Source organism: Bombus affinis, chromosome 1 (assembly GCF_024516045.1).
Source record: "Bombus affinis isolate iyBomAffi1 chromosome 1, iyBomAffi1.2, whole genome shotgun sequence".
In the NCBI taxonomy this organism is placed as follows: Eukaryota; Metazoa; Arthropoda; class Insecta; order Hymenoptera; family Apidae; genus Bombus; species Bombus affinis.
In genome coordinates, this window is record NC_066344.1 from 5460393 (window position 1) to 5477331 (window position 16939).

At 30.3% G+C, this 16939-nt stretch overlaps 5 protein-coding genes across 7 annotated transcripts; 3 read left to right on the forward strand and 2 right to left on the reverse strand.

The window, feature by feature from the left end:
- Positions 1-459: 459 nt before the first annotated feature.
- Positions 460-9718, forward strand: LOC126915101 (leucine-rich repeat serine/threonine-protein kinase 1). Of its 2 annotated transcripts, XM_050719517.1 has the most exons (3): positions 460-1027; positions 1218-1430; positions 1512-9718. In XM_050719517.1, the coding sequence occupies exon 3, from the start codon at positions 1520-1522 to the stop codon at positions 8903-8905; it is 7386 nt and encodes a 2461-aa protein (XP_050575474.1). In that variant the 5' UTR covers positions 460-1027; positions 1218-1430; positions 1512-1519; the 3' UTR covers positions 8906-9718. The 2 variants fall into 2 exon arrangements, with proteins under 2 accessions (XP_050575474.1, XP_050575465.1); XM_050719508.1 differs by having other exon boundaries at positions 460-1430.
- On the reverse strand, positions 9295-11560 carry LOC126915445 (oxidized purine nucleoside triphosphate hydrolase-like). The gene is made up of 3 exons (XM_050720126.1): positions 11091-11560; positions 10207-10352; positions 9295-9842 (listed from the first exon to the last, which is right to left on the reverse strand). The coding sequence occupies exons 1-3, from the start codon at positions 11240-11242 to the stop codon at positions 9649-9651; spliced, it is 492 nt and encodes a 163-aa protein (XP_050576083.1). The 5' UTR covers positions 11243-11560; the 3' UTR covers positions 9295-9648.
- A 409-nt stretch (positions 11561-11969) lies between these two features.
- On the reverse strand, positions 11970-13135 carry LOC126915450 (probable 28S ribosomal protein S23, mitochondrial). The gene is made up of 4 exons (XM_050720141.1): positions 12988-13135; positions 12482-12643; positions 12279-12378; positions 11970-12185 (listed from the first exon to the last, which is right to left on the reverse strand). The coding sequence occupies exons 1-4, from the start codon at positions 13029-13031 to the stop codon at positions 12039-12041; spliced, it is 453 nt and encodes a 150-aa protein (XP_050576098.1). The 5' UTR covers positions 13032-13135; the 3' UTR covers positions 11970-12038.
- Positions 13136-13332: 197 nt separating this feature from the next.
- LOC126915333 (deoxyhypusine hydroxylase) lies at positions 13333-14487 on the forward strand. 2 transcript variants are annotated; one of them, XM_050719925.1, is made up of 4 exons: positions 13333-13612; positions 13690-14010; positions 14085-14206; positions 14275-14487. In XM_050719925.1, the coding sequence occupies exons 1-4, from the start codon at positions 13333-13335 to the stop codon at positions 14290-14292; spliced, it is 741 nt and encodes a 246-aa protein (XP_050575882.1). In that variant the 3' UTR covers positions 14293-14487. The 2 variants fall into 2 exon arrangements, with proteins under 2 accessions (XP_050575882.1, XP_050575873.1); XM_050719916.1 differs by having other exon boundaries at positions 14085-14487.
- Positions 14488-14828: 341 nt separating this feature from the next.
- LOC126918675 (uncharacterized) lies at positions 14829-16718 on the forward strand. Its single transcript, XM_050726840.1, has 7 exons — positions 14829-15010; positions 15102-15321; positions 15393-15572; positions 15662-15956; positions 16197-16324; positions 16445-16587; positions 16676-16718. Exons 1-7 carry the CDS (start codon positions 14847-14849, stop codon positions 16716-16718), a joined length of 1173 nt encoding a protein of 390 aa, XP_050582797.1. The 5' UTR covers positions 14829-14846.
- The last annotated feature ends 221 nt before the right edge of the window (positions 16719-16939 follow it).

Sequence of the window (16939 nt, forward strand, 5' to 3'; positions counted from 1 at the left end):
GTATTAATATAACTTGCTTGTTCAATGATCGTAATGTCTTCAGTGTGAAATTTCCTCTTATAGAAAACATGTACTTATTGTTAGATGTGTATCTAATTTATGGAGAAAGTAACAAAAATCGATTTAGGGTTTAAATTTTGTATGTACCATATTATATAAAAAATTAAACTATCATCGGTAAATTGCTAAAACTCCACGATATACACACACATATGTCTATGAATGTACTTATATATGTACATAATATATAAACATTATATATATATATACATAATGTAATAGTACATATCATGATAATATGTATGATTAAAACGAGTTCAAATAAGGTCGCGTTTGAATTTATACTATTTTACAAATCTATTAATAATATTCTCTTTACGCTGTATACAATAGGAAATATGAGAATGTAATTTTTCATTCATGAATGATTCATTACGTGTGGGGTGCAGTATATCAACAGTTTACTATGGATCTAACTACACGATACAAAATTTTTACTCGTAGGTGGAAAGGAAGACGTTTTTTTGTTACATTCACTGACTTTATCACTCGGTAATTGGACTGATTATGTTTTCTAAATCCACCACTTTAAAGCATAGGAGACATAACAAAACCTCTAATTTTTTTTACACGATCGGTATTTCAGTTTGTGTTGCACGAAGCCCCATAAGACAATATATATACTCTGCATTTCGTCTGTGGTAATGATATTTATTTAAATCGATCCGATGTTATTCATGCATAAAATTGTAGCTAAAGGTGTGTTAGGTGCGTACAGTCGATAAAGAGAACTGACAAAATGGCGGTCGCTAAGTGTTATGTTTAATATCATACTGGTTTTTTATTCCAAAGCTATCATAGAAAACAAGCTATTATTTTAATTGTCAGTCCAAAAAGAAACAATTAAAAATTATGAGAAAAAATTACGCATGTACAGTGAACAGTGAAAAATTTGAAAATATTGATCGAACATGATTTTTGTGAATATTTTTAAACCGTACTCCAATTGATATATTTTGACATATATGTGAGTTTTGTATTTATGCACTAAATTTTAAATTATAAACAAGGTTGTTATTTAATTAAGAGAAGAAAGTAACAAGATTCAGAGATTCTATTTAAAATATATAAAAATTTTTATGTAAAAACACATAAATAAATAATCGAAATTTTACAAATGTATGTAAACAACTTTAAATATTTAACTTCCACTTTAGACACAGTGGATCTAAAATTTATAAAGAATGGTGCAATTTTTTGCATACTAAATTATATTGAATATAAAACATTCAATTTTGATCAAATTGAGAATAAAAAGTCATATGTAAAATATCACAAGAGAAGAGTATACAAACAATATTACTGCATAACTGATGATCAGATGAATTTATAATCATGTAATCAAGATATTTATATTCAAGATACAGATAGTAAGTATAAAATAATATTTTTGCAAGTAGAATATATATTATAAAAATATGAATATAAGAATATAATGTAAATATTTATAGTTTACATCATGGAAGATTATACTCCTATTGATGAAGATTTTCCTGGTCGTCTGCTACATCAAGCTGCTTTGTGGGATAATGCAGAATTATTAGAAGATCTTCTAAGAGGAGAGCATGCACAGTACATAAATAGTCAAGATTCATGGGGTAGAACACCATTACATGCTGCAGCTATTACCGAAAATTCAAGATGTTTGGATGTACTACTGTCTGCAGGGGCAAATCCAAATATTCCATGTGGACCACGGGGTCATTACCGGACACCATTACATATTTGTGCAGAACATGGACATAGTTCCAACATTGAAAAACTTTTAAAATTTGATGCAAATCTAATGATCCAAGACAATAATGGTGAAAGACCATTAGATGTAGCTGAGAAAGCTAAGCAAGATGTCAGCATAAATTTGCTCAAATCAGCAGCTGAAAAGTATGAATTGGAAAAACTTGCAGTACATGCTTCTTTGCGTGCAATTTGTATTCAAGGAGATGTTGTAGCAGCTAAAAATCTTATTCAAGGACATACTTCGGATTTGGAATGCATTATCAACATGGCACCAAATGGTGCAAATACTCTACTTTTTATAGCTTGCGAGATGGGTCACAAAGATATAGTTCGTTTGCTTCTGGATCATGGTGCAGATTGCAGAGTGCATCCTGTTACCAAATACTGTCCATTATATATAGCTTGTTACAATGGTAAAGTAGAAATAGTGGAATTGCTTCTCCGACACTTTCCTAAACAAGTACAATCTTTAACTGTTGAAAAATGGTTACCAATTCATGTGGCAACTATAAATGGTCATCATTTAGTTATTGATTTACTATTGAAATTTGAATATCCACAAACTACGTATCAACGCTATAAAGACTCATCGGGAGAGTATGAATATGAAATGCCATTTGATATCAATACTCAGGACGTTACGGGACAAAATGTTCTTTATATATCTAGTATGCTTGGAAACATAAAAATCGTAGAATTACTACTAAATTATAAAGTGAAAGCAAGAAAAATCAAAGAAGAAGATATGGGGGTGGCGCAGCCACTCCCGATGTCGAAAAGAAAGATTTCGAGCGGTATACAAAGATTAATGTCTAGTTTAAATTTTAGAAGCAAAGCGTTCGATAAAAAGGATGACAATATGATATGTCCATTAAACTTAGATTTGTATTGCAACAATGTTACCGAAACTGCTTTACATGCGGCTGTAAAAGGCAAGCACACAGAAGTAGTTACTGCTTTATTATTGGCAGGTGCCGATCCTAATTTGCCTGTAAAAGTTCCTTATGATCAGAGTGATCCAGAAAGTAATTACTCTAGCGCGTTAATTATAGCTTGTCAACAGCGTGACATAAAAATTGCAGATCTTTTACTGAAGCACAGTGCTGTAGATAATACATGCAAAGCAATCAAAATCGCCGCACAAAACAGAGACGAACCTCTCACGGCAAAACTTTTATCTATAAAAGCTTACCCTGATTCAGAATACAAAATTAACAAAAAAGCTATGACCGAATGTACCCAAACTTCTCACTTTTCTGCACTATCCTCTTTTGGAAACGTAACATATTCGACGCTATTTCCAAATACACCAACGATGATTAATTGGCATGATCAACAATGTCATCTTTCACAAATACGTGCTCAGTGGTTGACAGATGCCGTATTACACGTAAACAAAAAGCTGAGTGCTAAAAATAACGACTTGGTGTTATATGCTATCACAAGGATAGATATCTCTCTTAATTCTATCACTTCTGTACCACCTATCATATTTTATTTACAAAGCCTGCGATACCTCAATATGGCTCAAAATAAAATAGACACTCTTACAGCTGAACCAAAAAGTCATAAAGACAAATTGTGTCCAGTTTTGGAAGAGATGTATCTTCAGGACAATCGATTGGAACAATTGCCGGAATTCATAATGAATTTACCTGCATTGGAGATTATGGATGTTTCAAACAATAAATTGCAGTGTCTTCCAGATAATTTATGGCGAGCACCGAAATTAAAGGAATTGAACGCGTCGTTTAATCTGTTGAAGATTTTACCTAGTCAAGTTTCGCAAAATATTTCACGAAAAACACAAAGGGAGGATTGTTTAAACAATAGCCCTAGCAGTCGAAGTTTAGCATCGCAATTGGCTATATCGCGTGAAGATTCCTTGGAGTTTGAGTCATTCACTAAAATAGCAAATGCACAAATTATCGAAATGGATCGCCCTCATGTTTGGACCAAATCCGTTCAAGTATCGGAAAAAGTTTCAGACGATAACGAAAGTGGAGCAAGGTCGGTGCTTACATCCCTGAACTTGGCACATAATTTATTTAATAGTATTCCAGTAGCTTTGCCATGCTTAGCTGTTAATCTAGTGAGATTAAATATGGCTTATAATTCTCTTCGATCCATGAGCCATATAACATCATATCCGGCGAGTTTAAAACAGTTAGACTTATCCAATAATCAAATCTCTCGATGGCCCAGTTTACCACAAGTGGAGGGTGCTGACTTGATGGAACAAGCAAACACTGCGTGTTATTGTCCCGCAACAAATGTACAATCACCAATCGTTCCAGGCAGTAACAGACAAACGGCTACATCATTACGCGATGTAGTTCTCATGTCGGTTTGCACGCATAGACGTCACTTACGCTTAGAGAATTTAAGAACATTGATTCTTGCTAACAATCTGTTGAGTAGAATTCAATTAACATCGATCGATGACGGGGAAATGCCAAATTTAGAAGAGGAGAATATAGACAGGGACACAAGAATCACTTATTCTGGCTCAAAATTGTATCTTCTGTTTCCTAATGTTAGTATGCTCGACGTCAGCAATAACAAATTGAAAGAAATTCCCCAAAACATTTACGAGCTTAATAATCTATCTGTTCTAAATATAAGCGGTAATCCGGAAATCATCGAATTGCCACCACAAATGGGTCTGCTTTCCCGTTTGTGGAATTTAAATACTCAAGGTTGTAGATTGCAAGAACCTTTGAAAACAATGATCGAGTCGAAGAAATATAAAACAATGGACGTGATTGGGTATTTAAAATCAATTTTAGAGGACGCTAAACCGTATGCACGCATGAAGTTAATGATCGTAGGAATTCAAGGTATCGGTAAAACTAGCTTATTGGAACAGTTGAGACAAGAGGGTGAAGTTCCAAATAAAAAGAAGGCTGCAGAACACTGGGCAAAACGAATGGGTAATAAAAATATTAACGCGAAGACTGCCAGAGGAACAACGATATCTACCGTTGGCGTTGATATAGGAGACTGGATTTATGAAAAAAAAGTGAGAGGTCAGTCATCCCATGGCCCAGTTTATTTTAGAACGTGGGATTTTGGTGGTCAGAGAGAATACTATGCAACACATCAATACTTTTTATCTAAACGTAGTCTATATTTGGTTGTATGGAGAATTATCGATGGTTTTAAAGGTGTATCTGAAATATTTCAATGGTTAGTAAATATTCAAAGCAGAGCTCCGAATTCTCCAGTAATCATTGTTGGCACTCATTATGATATATCGTACGAGCATAGCGAAGCGTTACAACAATATATCCGTGATAAGTTTATAAACGTGGTTGACGCTGAAAAATGTGGCTTACCAAAAGTCATGGAGACCATTGAAGTGAGCTGTAAAACGAAGCACAATATAAAAATGCTATGTAATTTGATATACGATGTTGTATTTAGTTTAAGATCACCCGGAAGCAAAGAATTATTGCTTGAACAAAAAGTTCCTGCCAGTTATCTTGCCTTGGAAGATGTGGTAATACAGCTTGCACATGATAGGAAATTGTCTGGTGCAGATCCGGTTTTAAAAGCTGATCAGTATTACACAGCAGTTAATAACGAGCTTCAAAAATTGCATAGATCATTTAGGGATCCTGCTGAACTACATCAAGCAACACTTTTTCTCCATGAAAATGGTATTATTTTACATTATGACGATGCTACGTTAAAGGATTTATACTTTCTTGATCCACAGTGGCTTTGCGATATGTTAGCACACGTAGTAACGATACGTGAAATTAATCCTTTTGCCAGGTGTGGTATAATGAAATTAGACGATATTCAACATGTTTTTAAATCCTCTACGATATCGTCTATAGATACCCAAGGATATATCGTTAGCTTGTTAAATAAGTTTGAAGTTGCGTTAACTTGGGATTATCGTACTCTATTGATTCCTTCATTATTGCCAACTGAAGAAGATATTTTAAGAAATAATCAAATAATCAAAATTCCTGTAAAAACACGAAGCTGGCACATACGTTCTAAAAAGATTACATCTCCGATGATAGCATTTCAAAATTCTACCGGAGAAAGTAAATCAAGTACAGAATGTGTACTAACGTCTAGGTCACAACCAGATTGTTCTGTCACGCGGCTGCTTTTAATGTCTTATTTTCCCAGTGGTTTTTGGTCGAGGCTCATAACTAGAATTTTAGCCGATGATGCTATTGTTGAGATTGTGATGTCATTTCTAGCGCCTTTCAAAGATTTTGTTGATGATAATATTTTTATAAGCTTGTTAGATACACAAGCTGAGTGGGTACTCTGGCAAACAGGGATAGAGTTAAAATATTCTAATATTACTTTACTACGCCTCAAAGAAGTCAATTATAACTTAAAGAATTCACCGTATGACTATAGACAGTTTAAATTTAAACTGAAACAAGATGGAATATGGTGTACAGTAGATTTGAAGAATTCGGCAATTTTAGAAATTTGGTTTCCAGTTGATACTTTAGTGATAAAACAACCCATTATGTCAGACTCTGCTGAAGAAGAACCAATGGGCTATCAAGCAATTGTAGTAGAACCTCGACCAGAAAGTATGCCACAATTATTGGCGCTAATAGTCGATCATATTGATATTTTATTAGAAGATTGGTATCCTACATTAGGAACACGTTTTGTGCATACATCCGAGGGTAAACTATTAGTCACACGATTAATACCGTGTCCACGCTGTTTATTAAATAATGGAGAAAACGAAAATGAAATTAGTGATACTGATCGTTTGACGGAAGATATTCAAAAATATTATATAAATAAAGAAAGACAAAGCCAGGATAGTTATAAATCTGATGGCGATAGCGGTGTCGGATATGATAGCTTAACATCAAGCAGAATGCCATCTTTAGAGGGTCATCCAGATATTATTAAACAAAGCACTCATTTTGAAGGTATTTTAGCATATTCCTGGATGGTTGAAGAATGCATTTTGTCTGCCTATAGTAGTAAACCAATTAGTTGTCCTAAACATTCTGATATACCATTGTCACATGTAGCTCCAGATATTATTTTTATGGATCTAGGATCAAAACACTTAATAAAATCAGAGGATGTTAAATTAGGGAAATTATTAGGTCGTGGAGCATTTGGATTTGTATTTAAGGGTGTCTGTCGCTTACCAGGAACTTATCACAAAGTTGATGTTGCTATCAAAATGTTGCAACCAGTTCCACCAGGTCCAAATTCAAAACAATCTGCTATTCTTGCTTATAAAGCTGCACAAAGTAAATGGGATAGAGATCCTTTACAGTATGCTTGTAAAGCCTATTGTACTGCAAGACAAGAATTAAATATTTTGTTGACACTCAGACATACAAATATTGTACCTCTAATTGGAATAGTGGTTAGTCCACTAGCACTAGTACTAGATTTGGCACCAGAAGGTGCATTAGATAATGTATTGAAAAATTACAGACGTTCTGGTGCTAAATTAGATCCATACACATTACAAGCTATAATTCTCCAAGTAGCAAAAGCAGTAGAATATCTTCATCAGCAACATGTAATTTATAGAGACTTAAAATCAGAAAATGTTTTAGTTTGGCAGATGCCTTTACCATTTCAAGATTACCCTGAACATCCGGTTCATGTTAAAGTAGCTGATTATGGCATATCCAGACTTACATTACCAACTGGTGCTAAAGGATTTGGAGGAACAGAAGGATTTATGGCACCTGAAATTATTAAATATAACGGCGAAGAAGAATATACTGAAAAAGTTGATTCTTTTTCATTTGGAATGTTTATATATGAATTGATCACTTTAAGACAACCATTTGAGGGCCATGAAGCAGTTAAAGAATGTATTTTAGAAGGTGGAAGACCACCATTAACATACAGGGAAACATTTCATCCTTGTTATGCTCTTGATTTAATGGTTATATGTTGGGCTCAAAATCCAAAAGATAGACCTACTGCAAGTCAAATAGTTTCCATTGCATCAGCACCTGAATTTACACATCTTATAGATGTCATATTATTAACAGAAAGAACCCAAGTAACTGCTATTACTATGACAAATAGAACTATAGAAGAAAATTTAAGTGGAGATGAAATTTGGTTTGGACATAATAATGGTGAAGTTGATATGTTATTAGGAACACAGAAAGGTTGGTTACAACATGTTAGGATTGAAACTCCTATAATACCATATGCAATGTGTGGAGTAGATGGATACATATGGATTGGTGATGATATAGGGCAAGTACATGTTTATTTAGGCAGTAATTTTGGTTGTGTTGCCAGTTATAATCTTGAACCTGATCATAGTATGGAATCTAAAATAGTAGGTCTAATTTATTTAGAACAAATAAAACAATTTGCAGTAGCACTGCATAGTGGTAAGACATTTCTATTGTCAAATTCTTTCACACAAATGAAAAAGATGGAAATTACAACTGATATTCAAGATAATATAAAGACATATTCCTTGGCAGCTGTCTATAAAAAGAAACGAATATTGGAGTTATGGGTGGGACAAAGTTTTGGTAAAGTATCAATTTATGTTTTAAAAGACAACAGTTTAATAGATACAGTACAACTTTCTCATGTAACTGGGGAAACAGCTATTAAAAATTTATTTGCTACACATTTATTGAGTGCTGAAAATTCTGTGTTATCATACACATATCCTGGATGTATTGTGTATCAATGGGATGTGGATACTAGGCAAATAATAAATAAATTAGATATGTCTAAATTAGTACCTTGTTCAGAAAGTTTAAAGTCCATTTCTATAGAAGAAAATTTATCAACAGAAAAGTGCCAAGTAACAGCTTTGGAAGCTTGTAGGAATCAGTTATATATTGGTACTACTTGGGGATGTATTGTAGTAGCTGAATGTAACTCTCTTAGACCAATTACTGTTTTCAGACCTTTCGAAGGTAAGGTATGTCAAATAATATCATTTAAATCAACAGATGAAAAGAAATTAGTACTAGCAACTGTTGGCCAAGGTTACAGAAGTTTAATTTCACGATATACAGATTTTCTGATTGACAGTTTAGATGCAGAAGATCTTAAGCATAGTATGTATACTCTCTTATGGAGATCTGAACATTGGTCCGCTGCTTAACTATAATTTTTTATGACAAGGTAAAGCCACGTGTGCTTTATGGTGCAAAGATAAAAGTGATATAACTGGTTGAGAATTCTATACGTCCATGATATATTTTAGTCTGTAGACTTTAAGCTTTCTATCTTGCCTCATCTTGTATTTTTTGAGCTGAAGATAAAAATATTTATCTTTTAATATGTCCAAGCTAAATGGTGCTTGATTGATATATTCTCTGCAAATCTTCATTTACAAAATAATCATAATTTAAGCAGGATATTTTTATCTTTATGTGATGTATCACAGTATAGTTTTATAACTTATTATATAAGTACTTAGATTTTTAAAGTAATGATATATTTATTTAATAAAAAGAAAAAGGTAGAAAAAGGGATTATTAGCCTCGCAACATATTTGAAAAATTATTTAATGATCTCTGAAATATCACAAAATATTTGTATATCAGATACAGTTTAGCATATGTGCTTTTAGTTGATGGAAAATAGCAAACAGGTACAATTAATGTAGTACCAATGTAACATATTTGTATAATGTCTGCTTAAAAATCTTTCTTGATATAATCTAAGATTAATGAGTGATAAAAAGTAATGATTACAAGATGGTTTTATTACTAAAAAGATTATCAAATTAGTATAAAGCCAAATTTTATTATAATTATAAAAATGTGAAAGTGAATTTTTTAATAATAATTAAAATTATTAATAATGTATAGCAGGGTGTGTGTTAAGAATGAAAGATGAATGTTAAGAGATACGATCTAATGCTGGTAGTTCTTCCATAGTTTCAATGTTATACTTAAGAATTAGGTCTTGACCTCGGTACAAAAAATATCCTCTGAATAATTCCCCTCGTAACATGTAAGGGAACCAATATTCATCATCCGGCCACATTTGTTTGAAAGGAATATCTTTCAAATTATACCATTTTGGTCGCATTTCTGAACAAAAGAATATAAATATAACTACAGTGTATTTATTATATTTTTAAGTAGGTATACATTAGATATTACAAAAAAAGTGTAATAGATATCTTTTTAAACCTTTTTATTTTGCTCAAACATATTCTAGTTTCTTTGTCCTTTTAATTGTTTTTATAGTTTGCATAGTTTAAACAATAACATACAATTTCATGATTATGATTAGATAGATATTATTGCTATGATTAAAATAAATAAATATAGAGACATGGAATAATAACTAATATTGCACATAAAAATATACATAATTAATAATAAGAATAAATACTTGATAATAATGTAATATTAATTTTAGTTATAATATTAATGTTTGAAATTTAAATACCTTCAGATTCTATTATCTCTCCACAATACTCATATGTTTCAAAAACATGAACTTCTAATAGAACTTCATCTCCCTCAAATTCAAATTCTAAAATTCCAACTTTTTTTAATTTTTGTGCAGATAAACCACATTCTTCTTTTAATTCACTATAAAATTATACATTGATAATTTAAGAAGTATACACTTTAATTTTTTTCTCGTTTATGTGTGATAGCAATATTATAAAACACTACATGCAATAATCATATTATATTGCATACATTTTACTTTTAGCTTAAATATCTTTTCTATCATTTTTACCAATTACTATCACAATTTTAATTTAAGTGTAATATTTTGTATTTATTTAATTATTTAAAATTGTACCTGTGTATACATGATGATTCATGAAAAATATTTTAAAATTATCTTGTAAAGGTATTATGTGCAGAAATAGATTTAAATAGGATTAAATGAACAATTTAATGCCATATATCGCTTTTTAGATATATGAAGTTATTAGAAACCATAAATAAAAAATCCTGTGTATAACGATTTTGCTTCTATATTCTAAATAAAAAGATCTCTGATATTCATAAATATTTTTTCTTTAATTTTGTCAAATTTATATTATTATCATTTTCATGACTCATCCTGTATATAATTAAACAAAGTGATACAAATCTTTGTTAAAATTCGTTGTTATTTAATGTATCAGTTATTATGAAATATAAGATATTGTTGAATATAATATTCTTAACTTATTACTAACAATAATTTCTCTTTTAAAAAGTTTATATTATTTAGTTTATATATAGTATAGTATTACAGTGAAAAATGAAATTTACAACTTTTTTTATCGATTTACATGAGGTAATTTCAATCTGTTATTTAAAATTATTTACCGCACAGCTCCTTGAAAAATTGATTCTCCTGGTTCGACTTTACCGCCAAAACCGTTCCATTTATCTTTTCCGAATCCTCGTTTTTTGAAGCCTAATAAAATTTCTATTGTTTTTCTAATAAAGACCAACGAAAAAACTTTTTTTGTAGACATTTTGATTTATAAACTTATCTAGAAACTTGAAGTTTTATTCTATTTTGTGTGTGATAAAATTCTTTTGGAAAATCACAACAGTAATACATTCATATAGTATTAATTTTGTACAATTTAAAGTTGAAATTAATTTTTGCTTCTTTCTTTAAATAAAGGTTGAATTTGCAATAAGAGAGTTGTTGTATAATATAAATTTACACGCTTTAATTTGAAACGTAGTTGAACTGCCTGAAAGGTTATGCTGCTATTAGAATGCTTAAAGTACACTAACAATAAGGGTAGTTTCTGAACGTTCGTTTACACATATTTATTATATCCTCCGAAGTGTTATCATAGAAAATTTTATGATGGTATACCTTCTATACTAAAATACATATTTTTACCACCTAATTTATCTTGTATTACTAATTATATTTTAATATTTATAATAAATAAGCAGATTAGCTCTTTTATTAAATTATCCATTTTTTTATTTTAATTTAACGTCACATCAATCACTTGTATGGGTTATTAGCGACTCAAGGGCTAGGTTTATAAATTTTTTTATAATTTAATATGTTTTAGGTAGCATAGTAGCGTGTAATTTATTGTGTAGCTATTGTGTATTATGATATACTACAAAATTATATATATATTTAAAATGATAAGGAAAATCCTTATATTTATTAACAACATATATAATACTAACAAAAACGAGATAATATGCAAAATGAAGATTAAATATATGTTGAATTTAGTTTAATATTATATTTTCCTCTATTCAGTATATCATTATAAATACAATATATACAAATTCTTATGTTTGTTGTTCTTCATTATGTTTAATATTTTTGTGTGGTGGTATGTTTGATGATGCAGTTATATTTGATGATTTTTTAATCTTATAAATTGTATAATAATACTTTAATGCATCATTATAAGCCTCTTCTTTTTTAGCACCTTTCTATAACAAGTAGAATAAATTTGTAATATGATTGTCATATAATTATATATGTCATATAGCATTATGTTTAATAGAATTTCTATTTTATGTTACCTGTATTAAGCACTCATAAAGAGTAAAAAAGATTTGATTTTGGGTAATGTTATCATTTTTCATATCTATAATAGATAGTGATACATCTTTGTGAAATTTTCTACAAAATTACACATTTGAAATGTAAATGTATGTTACAAGTACATGGTGATGATAAATATATATTTTACAACTATTTACACATAATTTCAAATTTTACTTACGCTCTTATAAGATCTTCCTCATAAAATATTTTTTGTATATTTACTGTTGATGGTTTTCTACTAAAAGTTGGTTCATATTTTGGAGGATAGGCTTTGTATATCTCATACCATATTGGTAAATTATCAGGATGTAATACATCTGCACGTAACAGTGACGTTACTCTAAAGATAATTTAGGAAAATAAAATTATCTTGAAATTCTAAAAAATTATTTTCTAGTATAGCTATAGTAATTGATTAAAATAAAATTGTTTTCCTTAAGATAATTGTTTATCCTGAAAATTTCAAGATAACTGAATTTTAACCTTTTATCGTATTTATTTTTAATAAAATGGAAATACTTTTATTTGTTGCCACTAATTTTGTATGTAAATAGTAACGTGTATAATATATGATGTCAAAAATAATCTATATGATAATAAACAATTTATTTAATGGTACAATTCTTAATTTTTATGTAGAATATATTCCTTAAAATTTCATAAACATCTGCAAAATAATTTTACCTTGTAAATATTGTTCCGATTCTTTCTGTTCTACTCTGTGCCATATTTTAAATATAGCGTTATAATTCGTGAATTATAATTTTATGTGTATATTGTAGTATTTAATTGATGTACACTGTGTATACGTATATCTTTTTATCTTTTCTGCTAAATTTTGACCATGTGACATTATTCAAGTTGATTCTTAACCTCAAATGTTTCTATACAACAGCAGTTTAGTACATATAATACTTTTTAGTTTAGAACTTATAAAAAGTGGCATCTATTGTAATTGTAATGAAATAAATTTTATAAAATATTAGCAAATTTTATATTTTCAATTAATTTCATTAAGAACCTGAAAATATGTTGCAAGTAAATGAGAATCAAATATCTGCAATTGGTCGTGTCTTAAATGACCAAAATCGACCATTAAAAGAAAGATTTCGTGCTTTATTTACGTTAAAAAATATCGGTGGAGCTAAAGCTATTCAAGAAATTCATAATTGCTTTAATGATGAATCAGCTTTATTAAAGCACGAACTTGCATATTGTCTTGGTCAAATGCAAGATTCCCGTGCTATACCAATTCTTATAGAAATATTGAAAGACGTTACCCAAGAACCAATGGTCCGTCATGAAGCAGGTACTATATATTTATTTTTTATTCTATGTCAAATTCTGTATATTACATATAATAAGTAACATATTTCTTTATAATAGGCGAAGCTTTAGGTGCAATTGGAGATCCTACTGTAATACCAATATTAGAAGAATATAGTAAGGATTGTGTATCAGAGGTTGCAGAAACATGTGAATTAGCATTATGCAGATTGCAATGGTTAAAATTAAATAGCCATTCAACAAATTTTCAAAAAAGTCCTTATATGTCTGTGGACCCTGCACCACCAGCAGATATTGCTGATGTTCAGAAGTTAAAAGAGATTCTTTTAAATGAAAATGTTTCTTTGTTTGAAAGATACAGAGCCATGTTCTCTTTGAGAAATATATGTACTTCAGATAGTATTCTTGCTCTTAGCGAAGGTAAATAAAATAATAATGATCCTTTTTTCCTTTTTCAGCTATATTTTTATAATTTATTGTTTTTATAATTTTAGGTTTAAAAGCAGGCAGTGCTTTGTTCAAACATGAGATAGCTTTTGTTCTTGGACAACTTCAGAAAGAGATTGCTGTCCCACATTTAGAAGCTTCTTTAAAGGACACAGAAGAAAATGAAATGGTGCGTCACGAATGTGCAGAAGCATTGGGTTCTATTGCTACTCCATATTGTTTTGATATTTTAAATAGGTATTTAAACGACAGTGAGAGAGTTGTACGAGAAAGTTGTGTAATTGCATTGGACATGTGCGAGTATGAGAATAGTACAGAATTTCAATATGCAGATACGTTAGGGAAAGTTGCTGCCTAAAATTGCATTTTTACACATCTATACTTATAAATACAATGTTAATGTAATAAATTGTGTCTAAAATAAAATTATTCAATGTAGAAAATGCTAAATGTTGTAATTTATTATAAGCAATTATTGTATTAATTTTTAATGATTGTAGTTTACCTTCATTATCAAATGAAACCAGCGAAGGACAATACAAATTGTCGATTGATTCGTCTTCTCGTTTGTTCAAATGAATTTCTTCCAAAAATGAAATTTTAGCATTAAAGTACAATAAGGAAACACGCATAGAACAACCTCTTTTTACATTTTTCTTAACATTAGAGAATCTTTCTATGCAAAGAAAATACAATTTGTTGAAAAATACCCAAGATTCGTAGCAGAGTTAAGCGCGATATTCAGTTTGTACGAATATTACACGTGTCACAATATGCCTATACCTTCGGGCATTTAAAATTCCAAAGAAATGGGAAATTTCCTTAATTATAAGTTTGCTGGTTTAAAACTGATTAAAGATTGCGATGCGCAACTATGTGTTCAAGTCGAATGCGAAGATTTCAAGAAAGTAAAAGAAATTTGGTTGACCGTGGAAAAGGATACGTCGCATTATGGATTTGCAATTTGTACTATGTAGTTATAAACTGTTTCAGTGTAATCTTTATAAATGCAAATACATATAAATTTATCGAATAGATAAAATATGAAATATACTAACTCGCAGGCTTTTTAAAAATCACCCGGAATACGTGAAGTATTTCGAAGATGAATCAATTCCGGAATTCGTTCAAGAAGCTATAATTAAAAAAAAATTTATTACTATATGCGACATCATATGTGCCCTGTTTATAAGTTATTACGATAAACCGTCTCGCAGAGATTATTTTCTTGGTTATATCGCGATGGTTCACAAGGACATGGGATTAACGTTTAAAGATCTCGCAGTTTGTTATATTCTGTGCATATAAAATAAGTGAAGAAATATTATATAATGTAAATTACATTTCATTTACAGAACTTTATGTCAGATCTAATAGAAGCGTTAATTACCGAGTTACCGTACTTAATGACCGAGGAATATATTGCGACGCAGACAAAATATTCTAACAACGTAATTGAGATAATGATAGAACTTATGGACAATTATGTTGAAAGGATGTCACAAATACTACGTACGAGAAATGGAATAAGAAAAGTATATGTTTTAGAAAATACTTCATTTCATTAATCTGTTGAGTGATGGAATGTTAAACTTGTATAAAATTAAGAATAAATTTTAAATAGTGTTATGTGTGCAAACCTGATCCAGAGTCACAGACGGTATATGGTTTTCCATTGAAATATTGGATATATGGAAAACGATATTGGGAATATCGGAAAGCGATGTGGGCATCGATGGAAGCAGATATGTTGACAAATTCGACGGACGATCCTAATGCAAGCAATTTTCAAAGAAAAGATTTTCATCAAAAGTCTATGGAAAACAGCAGACTGTATCGTAAGAAACAAATAAAACCGAAAATACCAAAAATAGCCATAAGTTCGGATAGCAACACGTTGTTGGATCAACCAAGACAAAGTAACGCAATATTCCAAGCTATGCAATTTTCCGCTGTACTATTTCTACTACTTAAGATTTAAGAGTACTGTTACAGATGTTGTTACGTATGTAATATACGAATATTAATCATAATTATGAATATACATATAATCGGTAAAGTAAATAGTTTCTAAGGGAATAGTTTTTAATTTTAGTTTTAAGGGGATTAAAAATGTTTTTCCAATCTTTTTCTTTTTCTTTTGATTATACTATTGAAAGGAAGAAGAACCAGTCGCATCAGCCAGTCGACAAGAATCTCGTTGTTACTATCGAAGCGAAACAAGGAAAGACAAGAAAGTGAGAAAAACGTTAAATCCAAATTTTCTCCAATGGAATTTATTCTGGAGGTAGACAAATAATCTTTGCTTGTATTGCTTCTATTATAGAAATGACAGTTTATTATTTTGCATGTATAACACATTAATGTTAAAAATAGACACAGTATTGGTAATATCTTCTTTCTTAAGGTGGAAAGCGACCGTGATGGCAATAACGATCCGATAAATTTAAATGGGACAACTACGCAGAACCCAAAACAATTTTCTGCGGAATCGCAGGAAAGTAAATATATATTATATATACATACGTATATTCTTATATTTTATTTTCATATCTGATTTTCATATTTGATTTTCATATTTTCCCTTTTATTTCTTTATCAACTGATATAATCACGAGATAAAATTCTTACGTTATAGGTACAAATGCAAAGATCGTGAGCCAGACGGCAAGAGAACGTAAACGAATGCGACACTATCTTACTCATTTCGGTGTTTGAAATTTAGTATTGTCATATAATAATAAAATGTTTTTTATTCTTTTTTTCTTAATATTCTACTCATTTATTTCGTATTAACATTTCCAGAGGTTTGAAGAATTTGCATGCATGAACGTATATGAGACGCTCACGCTTTCCCGTGGTAATTGAACAGTTTGAAATAGGGTTCCAATGATGCAATGAA